This window comes from Parasteatoda tepidariorum, chromosome 6 (genome assembly GCF_043381705.1).
Source record: "Parasteatoda tepidariorum isolate YZ-2023 chromosome 6, CAS_Ptep_4.0, whole genome shotgun sequence".
NCBI classification, from domain to species: Eukaryota; Metazoa; Arthropoda; class Arachnida; order Araneae; family Theridiidae; genus Parasteatoda; species Parasteatoda tepidariorum.
The window spans coordinates 39,372,454-39,390,262 of NC_092209.1; the positions used below are offsets into that span (position 1 = coordinate 39,372,454).

The window sequence follows — 17,809 nt, forward strand, 5'->3', positions numbered from 1 at the left end:
GTTTGTTGAAATTATAGTATTTAATGAACTAGCGCACTGTGTACAATCGTGTACAAATGGCACCCCTGTTCATTGTATCATACTCTTTGAAATATGTTTGAATAAATGATCTCAACTTTTCATATTCTTAATTTTTTCTGAAAGTAATTTAAATTTTCTTCCTAAGAAAACTTTTATATATAAAGAAAATATTAGGAGAGAAAATGAAAATATAATTGTTTATAACATAGTAAAAATAGCTCTCGAAATTGGTAAATTCATACAGAGTTATTCATATTTATAATGCATCAGTATTTCACAATCAGGGAATGTTTGATTTTATTACCAATGTATAAGTCGACCCCCTGATTTCCATAAAAATTTAGGCGTTTAAAAAGTCAACTTATACACCGAGATATACAGTATTTAGTTCAGGTAAAGAAAATATATTGGCTTCCATTAACAAGTTGTCAGCCATTTATAAAGACTGCACACAGAATACATACAAACATTCAGCACATTTTTGGCGCACTTTGCTATTGAAGTTGACATTAGAAATAGGTATGTTATGCATTACAAATGAAAAGCTCACAAATATTTTTTATGGCCCCACCAGGGTCAGCCCAAGGAATAAGCCTACTAAGCGGCTGCGTAGGGCGCCAAGTATGGGGGGTGAGGCTCTGGAGTCAAGTAAGGCTAGATTAAAAAAAAACTTTTTACGGTTTTTTCACCTTCTAAAAACTTTTTTTCTTTGCTTGCTTGTTGAAAAATAAAAGTTAAAATGAACTTGTTTTCCTAAAATAAAATGGGTAAATATATCTAATACTCTAATAACAAAATAACCCTTCAAACTGTGTAGCAATGCAACATTCCTTATCTTAGTGCTGATAATAGTCTGGTCTGAAAATTTATGATTTGCGGGTGCAGTCACTCAGGCCTGCACCCGCCTGACTAAGGCCTGTTAAGTTTCTTTTGTTTCTTCAAGAAAACCCTTTGGAGACAATGTGAGTGACTTGCCTATAGTAATTTCATCTCACAAATGTTATAAGAAAAATTTATTATGTGAAGGTAAGCACTTTTTCTTAAAAGAAAAATGGGAAGTTGCAAATATACAATTAATACAAAATTTTTAAGGAAAACAAATAAGCGAAAGGTAGTTTTTGATTCGTCAGAAAAATTAACAATTACTTTGTTTGAGGAAGGGTATAACAGGCACTCCTTGAATTTCTTGCAGCACAGTGCTATGAAAGCAAGTATCGATTTGAAATTTTTCATATTCTAAAAGCATACCAGCATTTTCAGATTCAAGTTACTTTTTGATTCTTTTTAAAAGTAAATACAAAACTCATTGCTTTCCTTCAGTTAATTAATAATTTCATAAATTTTCAGTTTTCAAAATGCAATATTAATTTAAAAGTATTATAATCATATTGTTTTATTTTATTTTATCAACATATGATTTGTTTACAATGCTTTATTTTAATTAAAAAATCAAAAACTTGAAATTTTTTTCCTTTTAATTAGTATGAAATAATGTGAACTTGTCAGATCAGATTAGTATTAATTTCCTTAATTAATTATTAAATTAGTTCTTTTTTTCCTTCTCAAATCTATTCTGTTCAAAGAATTGCCGATTGTATTCAAAGTCCTCCAAGTTCGCATAACAAATCATTACCTCTGGGGGACTGAATTGGAGATTGATCATTTTCTGATTTAGGTCAAAATTACGCTATGTTTATGAATGAATGGAGTAGGATTGAGCCCTCCCTGCAAAACTGGCTGCGATATGTATGTGGCTGAAGTCGTATTCGTGGCCATAGATTGTGCCACTGTAAAAACTAGAAATGCGTCCTTTGCTTTAAAAATTTGCTTGATTTTAAGCAGGCTTGCTAATATTGGCAAGTGGCATAACAACAACAGCAAAAATTATATCACTCTTTATAATTATATTATCACTCTTTATAATTACATTTCTTTATGATTATATCAATTATATAATTATAAAGAAATGTATTGATATTTTAATAAATATTTAGCAGAGAATTCACATAATAAAGTAAGAAACTCTTGAATGAAATATCTGTATGCATCTGATAGTCCAATGTGTAAACATTTGAACAATTTTGAAATGTTTGCAATATTTCGTTCATGCTCTGTATTTTGGCATGTTAAACTATGAAGCAAAACAAAATGTTACACTTTATTATCCAATTTTTCTTTATCATTATCAAATAAAATGATTTCAAAATATAAAAAATTAAGATTTAAAATCGTATGCAAACAATACTTTCTTTTCATCTGAGAATGCCTGTCATAAATGAAAAGTAGATAAAAATGCAAACATTATGTAGATATCTAATATTTTGATTGCTCTTCTAAAATTGGTTAGGGTAGAGTATTTTTTTTCTCCACGCTATTGAATTTACATAAAAGTATATTATAAAAGTAATTTGTACCGCATTTTTAAATAAAAAAATAAGTATAGAAAATGTGTAGACTTTGACTTACTAAAAAGTATTAAGAACAAAATTAATTTCACTCTGTACAGTATATTTATTATTATCCTTAACGTATAGAGTGCCAAAAATATTTTTGCTTACACTTAAAAATTGCCACAGACCAGCCCTGGGTGCCACAAATTAGATGACCAGCTAAATTTGTTAACTAAGTTTACATATCAATCAGCATAAAAAATGAAATAAAATATTTTTTAATATTTACCTCTTGTAGTCTAGCAAAAAGAAAATCATTTTGAGATTTCACATGCTTTAATTCCCTTTGAGTGTTTCTTAAAGCAGATTCAATTGCCTACAATAATTAATAAATATTATTATCTAAAAAAATTAATTTATAAGTTTTATATGCAATGTTTACAGTTAATAAACTACAGCAGCAATTTTATGTGGAATAATAATTAATGACATCTATTAATAATAGTGTTGTGTTTTTTAATCAATAATATAGCCAGAATTTTATTTTGGAGGTCTAAGAAATTTTAATATTCATTCTCTCTCTCTGTGTATACATATGCGTGTGTGGTCTTCACTTTCTCCAAATAAGCTATCAAGAGAATAATAATCGCTTATGTAAAGAATTCTCTTCGCAATAATATCAGGAAAAATGTTCTGACTAACTCTGGAGTAATGCTAGTTAATAGGAATAACTCCGGAATAATGTTAGTGACCATGGTTACGATGTTTAACTATTTCAAGAAGGGGTGTGGATAAGCATTTAAGACAGGTTTTTGCTGAGTGAGAGAATCTTTCTCTCTTTAAAATGCTTTATTTTTTTATCTTATAGCAGCGTTGATTTTTTTGACTGTCTAAGATTTTTGTAGTGAGGGGTGTTCTATATATAGATAGGGAAAGAAAATAAAAAAAAAAGTAAACAAAATATTTTGTGCTTCAATTTTTCCAAGGAGTCAAATTAAGTATTATTTACCATGATGTTGATTTCTTGTTAAACAATAATATCGCCTTTTTTTCTAATTAAAGGGCGAATTTTTTTTTTTTTTCAAAATTGATTTTCACCCTATGGACTTCTCCTCTGCTGCACAATTGACTTAAATGAATATTACTCCTTTAATTCCTTATTCAATCTCATGACAACTAATATTTAAAAAAATGATTACCATTTTATGTCATTAGCCAAGAAATGGAGGAATAAGTTTCATAAGAGTATACAAAAATCTATAGAGAATATTAACATTTTAATAACGATAACATTGTAGAATACGTGTCATAAAAAAGAGAAATGTAAATTTAAGTTAATTCCTTTCATATAAACTTGAAAGTCTGTTTGTTTTGATGTTTGTTGATAACTCCAGTGTAGTGTTATTTTATAGTGATTTGTGTTATTTTTTTAGAGCAAAATGTCAATAAAACAAAAAAGATTGCTGAAATTCATTGTTTTAAACTAAACTTTTCTTCATAAGCTTTGATAAAACATTTTGTGTCTATATATAAGGACAATTTTTCAGATTATTCTGCAATATTTCCATATTCTAATCTCAAATTAATCATACGCTGAATGATATATTTTATTTTACAAAGAACTATAAACAGTATTGTAACAAAATTCTTATCTTTTCCATTTTTACAAGTGCAAGCAAGATGAAATAAACTCAATAAAAAAAAAAACTGATGGTATAAAAGAGTGAAACTGTACTTTTTGAAGATATATATAAGATATAATTTGCAGCTACAGTCCTGTATTAACCAACCATGGAATATAACTTATAATATAACCATGGAAATCTTAGTAAAAAAAGTTATTATGTCTTACACATTAGGAGTCAAAAATTAATATTCAAATGAGAAAAAAACATGATAGCATTAACAAAGTAGAAGTTAAGCTTCAAAACTAGTTTATTCATTAAGGATGAGATCATAATTGTTGACAATTGATTTAAGATGTTAAGGTAACCTTTAATTGCTTTAAATCTAAATTCAGATTTTTACTTTAAAAAAAATCCGAATTCTTTCACTGAATATTCATTTTTGAATTTTCACTCTCCTAAGCACTTTTTATTTATTGATTACTGACATTGTTGCTAAAATACATACCAAAGATGGGATTTGGAGAATACTTAAAAGTGATTAAATGACTCAAATCATCATGCATAAGGGGTTGATATATGTATTAGCATTGAATTCATTTACATCAAAAATTTTATACGCAATATTGAATTATCGTGAATATTAAGAATTCCAATAAGGTATAAAGAACAAAATATAAACTTTATATAAAGCTTACTGAATAGTGTGTTTCATCCTGGAAAGAGTTTCTTTTATTTATACATTGCTGGAAATCGGCAATTTTTTCACCCAACCTCTTATTTTCTGTCTGCAGATCAGTTATAGCATCTTTCAAAAAACATTCTTTCCTTACAGAAGCCTGTAACTTTTCCTGTTATGCAAAGAAATTAACATATGTAAAATTACTTAAAAATAAAATATTAGTGCCATAAAAATGGAAGCAAATTTATGTTTCAGGAAGTACAATGCTTCTCACATATATATATATAATATTTACCTACATAATGAGAGAATGAATATCCAAGGGACACAAAATTGGTGTGCCCCCCTCAATAAAAGTTAGGGAAAATCTTGCAAAGTAAATTCGCAAAATGTCTCGAATAAGAAAAATCTTAGTAATTCTAATAGGTCTATTAAATAAGTCGTGGGAAAATATATTTCTTACAAGTTAGAAAAGGGAAAAGGATTAAAATGTTAATTAACGCATACTTGAACTAAAAATAGATTAAAAGACAGGATGCGAATATTAAAGTGCGAGAAAGAGCGTTTTGTTTTGAATGATAAATTAAGAAAAAGATTTACAAAAAAGGAATAACATAAAAAGTTTAGTTGAAGCTTTTTATATTATATTATATTATATTATATATATAGCAATAGAATGATCTAGAACATTAATAAACATTTGCTTCATTAAATCATAAATTTTCCATCAAGTCTAACTTTTTAAGTGCCTATTGTTCACTTAATAAGTTCACAAAATAGAAGATAAAATTAAAATAACAAAAATGAAGCATATAATTATAACATGAAGAAAGTAAGAGAATAGAATTGTCATGTATTTCTTTTATTTATTTTTTTATAAAAATTTATAACAGAGTAATTTATATGTAACATTTATATGTAATTTATAGTAATTTATATGTAACATCATGAGTTAAAATAATTAAGTTTGAGAATAAATATCCATTACTGATGATATTTTTCAACTGTAGTTGTAGTTTGTTAAAAACATTCCCTTTAACTTTTAATCACTAAACTTTTTGTTTCTATTTAAATAACTCATTTGTTGAAAATCACACATGTTCAAGACTTCTAATGTTTGATATTGCTTAAATACTTATTAACACAACCAAACAACAATGAGTAAACATTCAATTATCTTTATTCAGCTGCAATTATGAATGTGATATAGCAGTGGTTTTATAAGATCATGATTAGCTTAATAGCTCAAAACAAATCTAGATTCATTTTAATATTATATAGTGGTAAAAAAACAATGGGATTATAAATGGTGCATATACAAATCTTGTGTTTTAACTTTGTGATGTTAAATAACACAGAAAAATTCTAAAAATCTAATTTAAATATTTCATATGACACAATGAAATATATGATTATAATAAAAAATTTAAACAGACAATTTAAGGTTATGGACAGAAAGATTTGGCAAAACATTCTTTGGCAAGCCCCACTACAACAAAAAATATGAAATATTTTAGGAGGATTGTGATGATTCAGAAAGATTCAATGTGGTTAAAGAAAACCAATGTGACCAACTTCTTATGCTTAAAATTTATACTGAAAAAAATGACAATTTTTGATAAAAAAATCTTCAAAGGATGCTGGTGGGTTGATTTAAAAATGATTCTTTAATTAATTTGATAAAACCAAAAGAAATTTTTTAATATATGCTGTTAAATTATTCTAATGTAATGTAAATGTTTTTATTATATATTCATTTAGGACTTTCCTTACATATTGGTTGCTGACATTTAAGCCTAACTTAACTCAAAGGAAAAAGAGATAAGAAGCCTTTTGTTCATCTTGAACAAGACTTACACTGCCAAAATTAATAAATATTAGCATTAACAGTATGAACAAAAAAAAAAAGTTTTAAAATAATTGTTTTTATTATTTATTTTAACATATAAGTAGCATTTGGAAACAAGATGGTGTTATAGATTTTCGCTAAGCCCTCTCTCTAAAAGTACAAAATGAGTTTGTTGAAATTTTTTCAAAGTAAATTGTGCATCAAAAGACATGTAAGTGTTTCGATTTCTGTTTTAAAAAATTGGTCTACAGTGAAACCTCGTATTATGGACACTCCTACAAAACGGACGCTCCTCAATAAGAGCATGATTTTAATTCCCTGTGATATCCATAATAAAAAATATTGTTAAGCTATTTCACTACTAAAGAATCAATCATCTTGCCTTATCTTTGCAAAGAAAGGAGAGAAAATATTTCTCATGTGAAATAATTCAGACCGTGGCATATTTTGATCTTTTCATCTGGACGACGCAAGTTATGAGACCCGCACAAGCTGAAATGACATATTAAATGCTCTCAATGCTTCTTCCCCATTGAAAATTTCTTTCATTTAATTGTCAATTTCAAGGCTGAATTTAACACAGCTGGGTCAAAAAAAAAAAAAGAGAACAGAAATATAGTTTTTGAGGTGTTCATGTAAATGAAACATTTATTCAGATATTTGACAGATGATCACTTGTGAATATATCAAGTCCATAAGTCTTTGTGCCGTACAGGTATACGCGGGAGATTTACTTTCAAAGAGATATAATAACCATGTTTCCTACCCAGTGTCGGGTAGGTGTTAAGGGGTGTGAACCTAATAAATGAAACTGTCTGAGGTCTAAAAGCTCCTATTTGGTATCATGTGACTAACTTGAATATCTGTGTTAATAGGAAAATTATATTAATTTATCTGTATATTTAGAATTACTATTATAGATTACTAGCTATATTTAGAATTATGTATTTATAACAAACTTTTTCATGTATATAGAAAAAAATAATTTTTGAAGTTTAAATAAATATCCTTGAAGATAGTTATTGTAGATTATTTATTTATTTCGATATCATCAAAAATATTCTAAAAACAATTTAAGGTGTCAAACTTCATTATTAGGGAATCCTTCCCATAAACGGACATTTTTTTCGGTCCCAAGAGTGACCGCTTAACCGAGCTTTCACTGTATTTTTAACTACCAAATTATCCTTATAAAAAATAAAGACAGAAAAAATAACAAATGCAAATATGAGAACAAATAGAAAAGGAATTATCAAATCACAAATGTAGGAGGAGCATTCTAAATAGATCTTTTTGATAAAATTTTGGTGTGAAACCATTTATTCTATTTTTGTAATAAATTGTGATTTAATACTTTATTTGTATAAAGATAAAATAAATTGAAAAATAATAAATAGTTAAAATTTTGTTTTTAATAACATTGGTGGTTTTTCAAAAACAAAAATTGATTTAATTTTAGTAGCAGAAAGTGCTTAGCAGTAAAAATCTAATACAATTCTACCCAGAGGATAGTAACTAACTAACCCCTGAACAATTTCAAATTTACAATAAATAGCTGCATAATCTTACCGGATCTTAAGCAAGTGCAATTCTAAATCAAGCTTGTGCATATGCTACATACGACAAAGAGTGCATTCTAAAATAGAAAAATATAAGTGAACATGTAACAAAATAATTAAGAGATTCAGAAACATTGTTACAACATATTAATAAATTAAAAATTTTCTTGCATTATGAGCAGAAATGTAAACATCTATTTTACCTTCATTGAGTTAATCATAAGTACATTATTCTTAATTATCATATTATAGTAGTTCTTCATTTTTTGAACAAGTTCTTCATGGGTTTGAATTAAATGCTGAGTATGTGCATCTTTCAGAGTTTCAACCTCTTCAATTGTTTTACTTTGCAGAATACAGAGTTGATTTTTAATGTTTCCGATTTCTTCTACTTCTTTATTTTTAATTATATCTATTTCAGATTGATATTTTTCATGAAGAGCACAAAGTTCTTCCCCATATTTCTGTAATAAAATAATAAAAAATAAGAACTGTGGAAAAAATGCTAATCTTATTATAAAGACAAAACCCACAGGTGAATTCGCAACAATAAATTAAATTGCACATATATTCAAGAATTTGTCAGAATCACAACAGCATTAAAATTTAATTTAAAAATACTCAAAGCTTTTAGGGTATAAAAGGATAATAATAAGCAATGCATAGCTGCAGATCAGAGATGCACAACCTTTTTTAGATACAGCACCAAAAGAATAGACTAATAGAACTAAAAAATATCAAGTTGAGGGGCAAAATAATTAACAAATGTTATTTGTAAAAATATAAGGTGTATTCTAATGCTGCTAGTTACAGGAGAGAGTGAGAAAGCTGGAACACACAATACTTGACTTTTATCCTAATTCGTATTAAGCTGATGCCAACAACTAAAACCCAACTATAATTGTTCAAATTTACAGAAGAATAAAAGTATAGGCTAATTCTCTTCCCTTCTTGCTTGCAAAGCCTCTAGTGAATCACTGAAAGAAGTACAAACCAGTGGCGTAGCGAGGGGTGGGCAAGGGGGGGGCATCATGCCCCGGGCGCTACTCACAAAGGGGCGCCAAATGGTCCGCAAAACAAAAAATTGCTGGATAATTTTTGTTATAATTGATTTCTGGAAAATATATTTTAAATTTAGTGCCAGTGTAATATAATAAATGTTAATTCGTAAATAAAAAGGAAAAAAGGAACACTAATAGTCTAAATCAAACTGTAATAATATATTCATAATAGATATGGCACGTCTTTTCTACTGGCAGGGCGACCTGTGTCTGTCAGCACTTTCTTATGGCATCTACGCTGTGTGGTTACATAAATTATCTCCTTTCCTGATTTGTCTGATAAAATAATATGTTACAATAAATATTTGCAGTGTACACAGTACAAACATTCTTCCTTTCAGAACACTATTTTTTTTTATTTCTGGAAACGCAATGTAGCTTACGCTTGTAATTTTAAAACAGTAACAATAACACTCTAATGTACTTACATGTACAGTCACGGTCAACTAATCGTCTAATGCCAAAATTTTGGTTTTCTCGACGGGACGGTAATGAAGAAGAAGCAACTGAAGTTAATCGATCCTGGTTATTATATTCACCAGAAAATAATGCAGCGTACTGCTTTTGTTGCTTACTGTTTATTACATAAAATTCCGCTACACAATCATCTTTCGTAACATCTGCAGGTTTTAATAAATGGAAGAAAAAAGATGAATTGATTAGCCATGAAAGAAGTGAAAATCACTTACGGCTTGGAAAGAAACAGAACGAAGATTAATAAGTAGAACGGGAAATGATGTATCATTAGAAGCGAACATTCAGTCCGAAAAAGAACGGTGGCGAAATATATTTAAAGGAATATTAGCTTGCTTGAGGTATTTAATTATACAAAATCTTCCTCTACGTGGCCATGTTGAAAAACTAGCACTTCAAGATGGTACAAATGTAGGAAACCTATTATCTTTATTTAGATTTGCAGCTCAGTTTGATCCGCTACTAGCAAATCATCTTAATCATGCCACAGGAACTCCAAAAACTGTCTCATATTTGTCACCACAGATTCAAAATGAATTCATTCATCTTCTGGCATCTACAATTCGAAATCAACTAATAAACGATATCAAAAGAAATAAATATTATGGACTTTTGTTTGATTTAACTCCTGATATCTCTCATCGAGAACAAATGTCCCAAGTCGCTAGGTATGTAGATGTTGATTTTATCCATAAAAAAGTTTCCATCAAAGAATCTTTTTTGGGTATTATTGAAATACACGATAAAGATACAGCCTCGATCGAAAATACAATTTTAGAAAAATTAAATTCCGATGAAATTTCATTAACAAACTGCAGATCACAATGTTACGATAATGCTGCCGAGATGGCAGGTCACACATCTGGCGTTCAACAAAGAATAATGGAAAAAAATCAGTAGGAGCTACTGCAGCTAAACAAGATCCAATCGTTGTGACATGTTTTGGAATAATTGAAAACATATACGTATCTATTTTTCTCACGTTCAAAACGTTACAATGGAGCTCCAGAATACAAGCGGTTATCGTCGATGGGCTAGAGAATATAGTAGAACTATTAGAAAAATTAGCAGAGGACACTACAAGTGACACCAGAAGTGAAGTTACAATTCTGTTGCAAAATATACTAACTTTTAGTTTCATACCTTAAGTTCATTTCTGGTGTGAAATCTTAAGGAGGATTGATCGCGCGCAGCTCAGATCCTGGAATGAATTTTAAAGAAGCGTTCCATGATCTTGAATCAATGAACTAGCCGAAATTCGAGACAAGCTCTGTGAAGAGGCATTAGAAAAAGCGAAGTCTCTTTGTGAAGAATGGGATATTGATGCAACAATACGTGTAAGAAAACGCCGCAAAATGCCCGGAGAATTGGCTAGAGATGTTGGTATTTCCGCAGAAAGTGAAATTTCTCGCGTTATGGAAAGCGTTCTTGATCTTCTCCAACAAGAAATATGTACACGATTAAGTGACCTTAATTTCAAACTTGCATTTCTACTAGACGTTGAAAATTTATTAAACAAGGATAATGTTGATAACAACCTTAAAAAATTTTTTAAAAATTTGGGTGAATTTTATGATACAGATTTCAATGGAATAGAACTCGTTATCGAAATATGTGACTGCAAAATGTTACTCCGCAGTAGAAAAAAAAAATCGAACCTAAAACTACATTAGAATTTCTTACTTTTATAATCTCGTATGGAGAAGATGATTTTCCAAACCTGAGAGTGGCACTTCAAATACTCCTGACTATCTCAGTATCAATTGCTAGCTGCGAACGTCCATTCAGCAATTTAAAGTTAATTTTGACATATCTACGATCAACGATGGGACAAGATCACCTAAGTGACCTAGCATTTTTAAGTGTGGAAAGAGAAAAATTTGAAATTATCAGCTTTGATGATATTATTGATAAATTTGCTTCATCAAAAGCAAGGAAAATTTATGCATAGTAATTAGTTTTATTAATGTATTATAATCATTTAAATATATGTATCTCCTTAGAGATAATAAATACTTACCTTTTTATTGTTTTAAAACTGCGTGTTTTTAAAATATTTCTTTATAAAAATGAAAAATAAATAATAGGTATCTTTTGAACTAATTCTAGATGACCATTTATACATTTCAAAATCTAGTCTTGTTTTCTCAACTGCATTTTTTGCCTCAAATTTAAAGCCTAGATTGAGCCTATGACTTTATTTATTTATTTATTTGCGAGTATATTTTGCATATTATATTGTATGGTTTTCGAACGGGGGGCGCTAAAGAGATATTGTGCCCCGGGCGCGAGTTAAGCTCGCTACGCCACTGGTACAAACAGAAGACTTTACTATACTCTAATCTGGAATTGCGACAGATAATGAATTTATAAAAGGGGGACAAATATATATTAATAGCACTTTGATAAAAGCTAAAGAAAAGAGGAGTATTGTTACCAGTCTTTGCTCCATAGCAGCATTTTCATGACTTATTTTTAGTTGGAAAATGTCATCCTTTAACTTATTTATTTCTTTTTCCAAGCTATCGATTTTCATTCGTTGCTCTTCTTCTATTATTAATTTTTCACCCATTTTTTCTTTCATTTTCTCGTCAATATTTTGCTGACATTCAAACATAACCTGCTTCATTTTTTGTTTGTATAGCTATAAAAAGGGACACTATATCAATATTTAATTATAATTAATGTGAATAATGCTACACCAAACAAAATACTTAAGTATAGAAAACTAAAATTTTCATGTGTATATATTAGCAGTGTGACAGTTAAGAATAATGAAAAAAAGTTTTTTTTCATTAAAATTTCATACATATTACTCTTGACTTATTTGTGCAACAAAAAGAATTAAAATGATTATTCACAAGAAATACAATTTAAAAAAAAAGCAAAAAATAACTAAAGGCAGATTAGTATTTGGTTCATAAAAGCAGATTGCATACTACAATAGTTAATAAGGACAAGTTTCTTTTCCAAGTTACATTGTTTTGATTTATATACCGACCATTTTTTTAAAATCAGATACAACACAAGGTTTCAATTACATTTCCGGTAGTAATGATAAATTCTTTCCTGACAACATATTGTTACAGGATCTCTTCAGACAGAAAAGGGCTTCTATTTCCTGTATGCCAATCTATGCAGTTCAAATGAATGCATTTTCCCTAACCCCTTCCTTCTTGCTCTCGTGAAAATAATAGGGGGAGGTTTTGCCCTCTATTTCTCGCCCGCATGAAATTTCCGGGCTGGAGTGTTGCTGTTGTTGTGTCCAATCCTTCAGGATCTAGCGACAGCTAGATCAAATGCAAGAGACTGTGGACCCTAGCAAAATCAAGCACCAGAAGTGGGCTATCACGGATATCCGCAAGAGCGAGCCTCAAGCAGTCGAGGATATGATCGGGGGAGGCCGGCATCAGATGGCACTTGGTGCATGTTGGAAAGACTTTGCGGCCGCATTCAAAGGTCATGCATGGGCTGGAGTGTAAGAAAAGCCACTGTTATGACTATCTTCTTGAAAATTAACCAATCGTTAAGGGGTTAATTACTTATTAACTAAATTTTGGAATAATTTTATTCATCAAAATTTATTTAATAAACTTTAAAAAGCGCAAACAGGAAGGATAAGGAGGTTTTAAAAGCATCCAAAAACTTAAAATTTTATAACTAACACATTTCAATGAATAACAAAACATATTTAAAACTATTATTAATTAGTCACTTAATTAATAAAGAATTGACTAGGTTAACAGGGGTAAATTGATAGTTTGATGGTCTAGGAAACATCCTTGAGGATGATCCGAAGATATACCATCAAAATTTTGATCCTCGGCAGAAAGGATGGCTCCTCCCATTTGGTAGCTCGATGACTTATGTGCAAAGTCAAAGTCGAGCACTCTATAGAAGAACAGTTTAGGGTGGACTGATACCGCACACCCTCGGTCCCTAAGCAGATTGATCAAAGTGGTCATCCACTCGCTTACTCTCCACAGTCACTGATGCTTGGCTTTAGTGTTCGACATGGAACCGTATATTTACGATCAGTCCAATGTGGGACTCTGTCTGAAAAGTATCCTTAAATGTTTTAACACAAAGATATGCAGGTAAAATATTTTAGTCAATATGCAAACTATCACTAGAATAAGCTTATCTTTAGTTACTCTGACACTCATCTCTGCAGACAATTGAACAGTTTACTGTAGATGAAAACTTAAAAAATTTTTTTAAGTTAAAGCACACAATTTTAAAAATTATACAAATACAATATGCTCTGATCTATACCTTAATTTCTGCAAGGTGTGAAAGCTCAGCTTCATCAAATTCACTGTCTTTCAACTGAAGGAGAGCATCTTTTTCTTCCAGTTGAGTCTTTGTAACTTCCCAAAATAGCTGAATTTTATCTCTCTCTATTTGAAAAAAATTTCTCTCTTCTTTCTCTTTTTCAACTTCTTGCTGAAGTTGATGCACATGATTTTCAAGCTAATGAGACACAAATTTTTTATATTATTATTTAATTGCAAAATAAATAGACAGAACAGTTTAAAATGTTGGAATCTAGGTTAAATTTGAATAAATATATAATACTTCTTTTTAAAAAAAAAAAAAAAAAAAAAAAAAAAAAAAAAAACACTTAAATTCATCCATTCATTGTCAATAAGAAATAGTATTTTTTTTCTTTTCATATCTTTATCAACAAATATAAGCATCTTAGCTTCATTTTAATATTTTGTATGCTAAACCGAATAAAACATAAACTATTTAATTTTTGCTGGTTTAACAGAAATTTATTTTTGTTTGTTAGCATGTTACATAATAAAAGTGGTATAGTGCACAACCTTTTTCAGTGAAGAGCTATTTGCATAACAGGCTGGCTAATGAATGGCCAAATACACAAGTTCTTAGACACGTTGATGACACTTAGCTTCTTCAGAACTACAGCCTAGTGTAGGCCAAAACTTTCTCAGTCTGCCTCTTCCAAACAGTTTGACTACTAGCTAGATTTCTCCAACTATTCACTCTCAATACTTTTAGGTCCTTTTCCACACAGTCTAACCACCTTGTTGTTTCTCTTTATTGTGACCTCAATCTTTGAAAATGTTAGTTTTTTTAGATGGATCAGAATCTTCATGATGAAAAACATGCCCCAGCCGTCTGATCCTGTATGACTTAATACCTCTCAAAATGTTATCATATTCTCACTTAACACTTATACGTTAATTTTTATATGAACATGAGTCCTCACTGTTCCAGACATTAAATCCTTTTTATTATTCATCTTAGTAATAAAATTATTTCATTTACGGAAATAAGTACCAAAATTTGTTTAGAATTGGTGAATTTAAAATTCATACTTTTATGTTGAAAATATTTTTCTTATCAAAAAGTTTATCTTATTTATTGGCATTCCAGGGTAAGCCACTATATATTATTGTTTAAGTTATTCCAAGTTAAACAACCAGGCAATTTCCTTGAGGGTGTGCAAATTCAAATACTAAAATATCCCCATGAAGTACACATGTAGAGGTGTTAAAAATCCTTGGTTTAAGTCTTTTAGAATTTCATATTCATAAAATATTCATTAAAAAATTACACTATATTTATCTATAAATTAATATTATTTTTTAAAAAATTATTCAACCTTTTAGTAATTTTTAACAAGAATAACAAATTTGAGATGCCTGTTTTCTATGAACTCTCAACACTAATGGTTTTCAAAAGAGTTCTGAAAGTTCATATCAAAATCCATTAATTATTTGATACTTTTGATACATGAGAAAGAAAAAAGCCTAACAATGTTCCTGATCTACAAGTTCAACTATCTGACATAAAGCCAAATTTAATGACTATTACTAATAAAGTGTGACATTTTTTTTTGTTTCCATTAAATGTTTTCACAATATAATTGGTTGTCTTACATTGGTTCATAATTGCTAATAAACTTTATTTATAAAGTGGGAGTATAACTAACTAAAGTGTTTTCAACTATTATAAAGTGTGTCGAAAATAATTCTTCTGAAAAACAGTATAGAAGCAAAAACATTTCATTTTATATAACAGAAGGAATAAAAAAATACATATGATTCATAAAATTTTCATTTTAATCTGATTGTGCAAATTATAAATAAAAAAAGTTTCGTTTAACTCACTTGATCTTTATTCATATCAGCTACAGACAAACCCAGAATAGCATAACTTCTGAACTGCTTCTTTCCTGTTTTTTTAGCAAGCATTTTCTTCTATTATGAAAGTAAAAGANCATTTACGGAAATAAGTACCAAAATTTGTTTAGAATTGGTGAATTTAAAATTCATACTTTTATGTTGAAAATATTTTTCTTATCAAAAAGTTTATCTTATTTATTGGCATTCCAGGGTAAGCCACTATATATTATTGTTTAAGTTATTCCAAGTTAAACAACCAGGCAATTTCCTTGAGGGTGTGCAAATTCAAATACTAAAATATCCCCATGAAGTACACATGTAGAGGTGTTAAAAATCCTTGGTTTAAGTCTTTTAGAATTTCATATTCATAAAATATTCATTAAAAAATTACACTATATTTATCTATAAATTAATATTATTTTTTAAAAAATTATTCAACCTTTTAGTAATTTTTAACAAGAATAACAAATTTGAGATGCCTGTTTTCTATGAACTCTCAACACTAATGGTTTTCAAAAGAGTTCTGAAAGTTCATATCAAAATCCATTAATTATTTGATACTTTTGATACATGAGAAAGAAAAAAGCCTAACAATGTTCCTGATCTACAAGTTCAACTATCTGACATAAAGCCAAATTTAATGACTATTACTAATAAAGTGTGACATTTTTTTTTGTTTCCATTAAATGTTTTCACAATATAATTGGTTGTCTTACATTGGTTCATAATTGCTAATAAACTTTATTTATAAAGTGGGAGTATAACTAACTAAAGTGTTTTCAACTATTATAAAGTGTGTCGAAAATAATTCTTCTGAAAAACAGTATAGAAGCAAAAACATTTCATTTTATATAACAGAAGGAATAAAAAAATACATATGATTCATAAAATTTTCATTTTAATCTGATTGTGCAAATTATAAATAAAAAAAGTTTCGTTTAACTCACTTGATCTTTATTCATATCAGCTACAGACAAACCCAGAATAGCATAACTTCTGAACTGCTTCTTTCCTGTTTTTTTAGCAAGCATTTTCTTCTATTATGAAAGTAAAAGATAGAAAAATATAATAAAACATTGCTTTGAAATTCATCTAATATTTAAACGTTGATTGAAAAAGTAAACCCCCAAGTAAACTAATTAAATAATTTTCTTTTATATTTTCAGATAGACATGAGTATTTTGTTTTATACTCTTAGAAAGAAATAAAATAAATAGAAACTTATGTCTAGTTTAAGAAAAGCTCGATGTGATGAGTACGGCATATTGCGAGTAGATATTTATTATAAAATAAGTGTTTTATATTTATTGCATGCAACGGTAAGAATATCAAATAAATCATTTCTTAGATCTTTCCCCTTTTTAAGTTCTGAATGGAACATATCACAGCACACATCAAATACATGAGAGTAATTAATTTTAAGTATCTAGCAATCATTACAAAACAAGCAAACAATTAAAAAGAAGTTTTTCGTAAAAATACAGATCTGAAACAAACATGTCATACTTTGCTATCCATTATTCTGATTGGGAAATACAAATATAATGTTCGAGAGACAATTAGATACTGGTATAAAATGATTTTCAGCGTTGTGTTTAAAAGCTGTTTATTTATATTATGTTTATGACGCTTTTGGCTGCTTATTTCTATTTTCTTAGTATTTAAGAATCCCGGTAAAAATATTTCGTTTATACGACATAATCAATACCATGCTTATAAAATAAAAATGGAAAGTTTTGCAGATAATTAATATGTAAATCTTGAGAACCTTTTATATTAAAACGTTCTCATTTATTAACTCCTCAAAAAATGTTTATTTTTTACCGTAAAATATTCAATCACTTTTTCGGCTGTTGCTTGGCTGACCGCCTTTTTAATAAATAGAGGCATTTGATTGGTCAATTACATCATCGTTTTCATCGTTATCGCTTAATCGTTTTGTCAGGTTTACTAGAATGGCGCTATTAGCATTTTTGCTTGGCGGAATTTTAAT

General features: G+C 28.9%; 1 protein-coding gene across 2 annotated transcripts in view; it reads right to left on the reverse strand.

Annotated features, from left to right (window-relative positions):
* The window catches only part of LOC107443272 (dynein regulatory complex subunit 4), a 19,888-nt gene extending 2,397 nt beyond the window's left edge, over positions 1 to 17,491 (reverse strand). Inside the window, exons 1-7 of one of the 2 annotated variants that reach the window (XM_071182250.1) lie at positions 17,323 to 17,491; positions 16,764 to 16,853; positions 13,937 to 14,134; positions 12,099 to 12,305; positions 8,330 to 8,590; positions 4,735 to 4,887; positions 2,701 to 2,787 (exon numbers count right to left, since the gene is read on the reverse strand). In XM_071182250.1, coding sequence (XP_071038351.1) covers positions 2,701 to 2,787; positions 4,735 to 4,887; positions 8,330 to 8,590; positions 12,099 to 12,305; positions 13,937 to 14,134; positions 16,764 to 16,853; positions 17,323 to 17,334 — 1,008 coding nt within the window. In that variant the 5' untranslated portion in view covers positions 17,335 to 17,491. Of the gene's footprint in view, positions 1 to 2,700; positions 2,788 to 4,734; positions 4,888 to 8,329; positions 8,591 to 12,098; positions 12,306 to 13,936; positions 14,135 to 15,801; positions 15,911 to 16,763; positions 16,854 to 17,322 lie in introns of those variants that run through there. The other variant, XM_071182251.1, reaches the window with a different exon arrangement.
* Between the last annotated feature and the right edge of the window lie 318 nt (positions 17,492 to 17,809).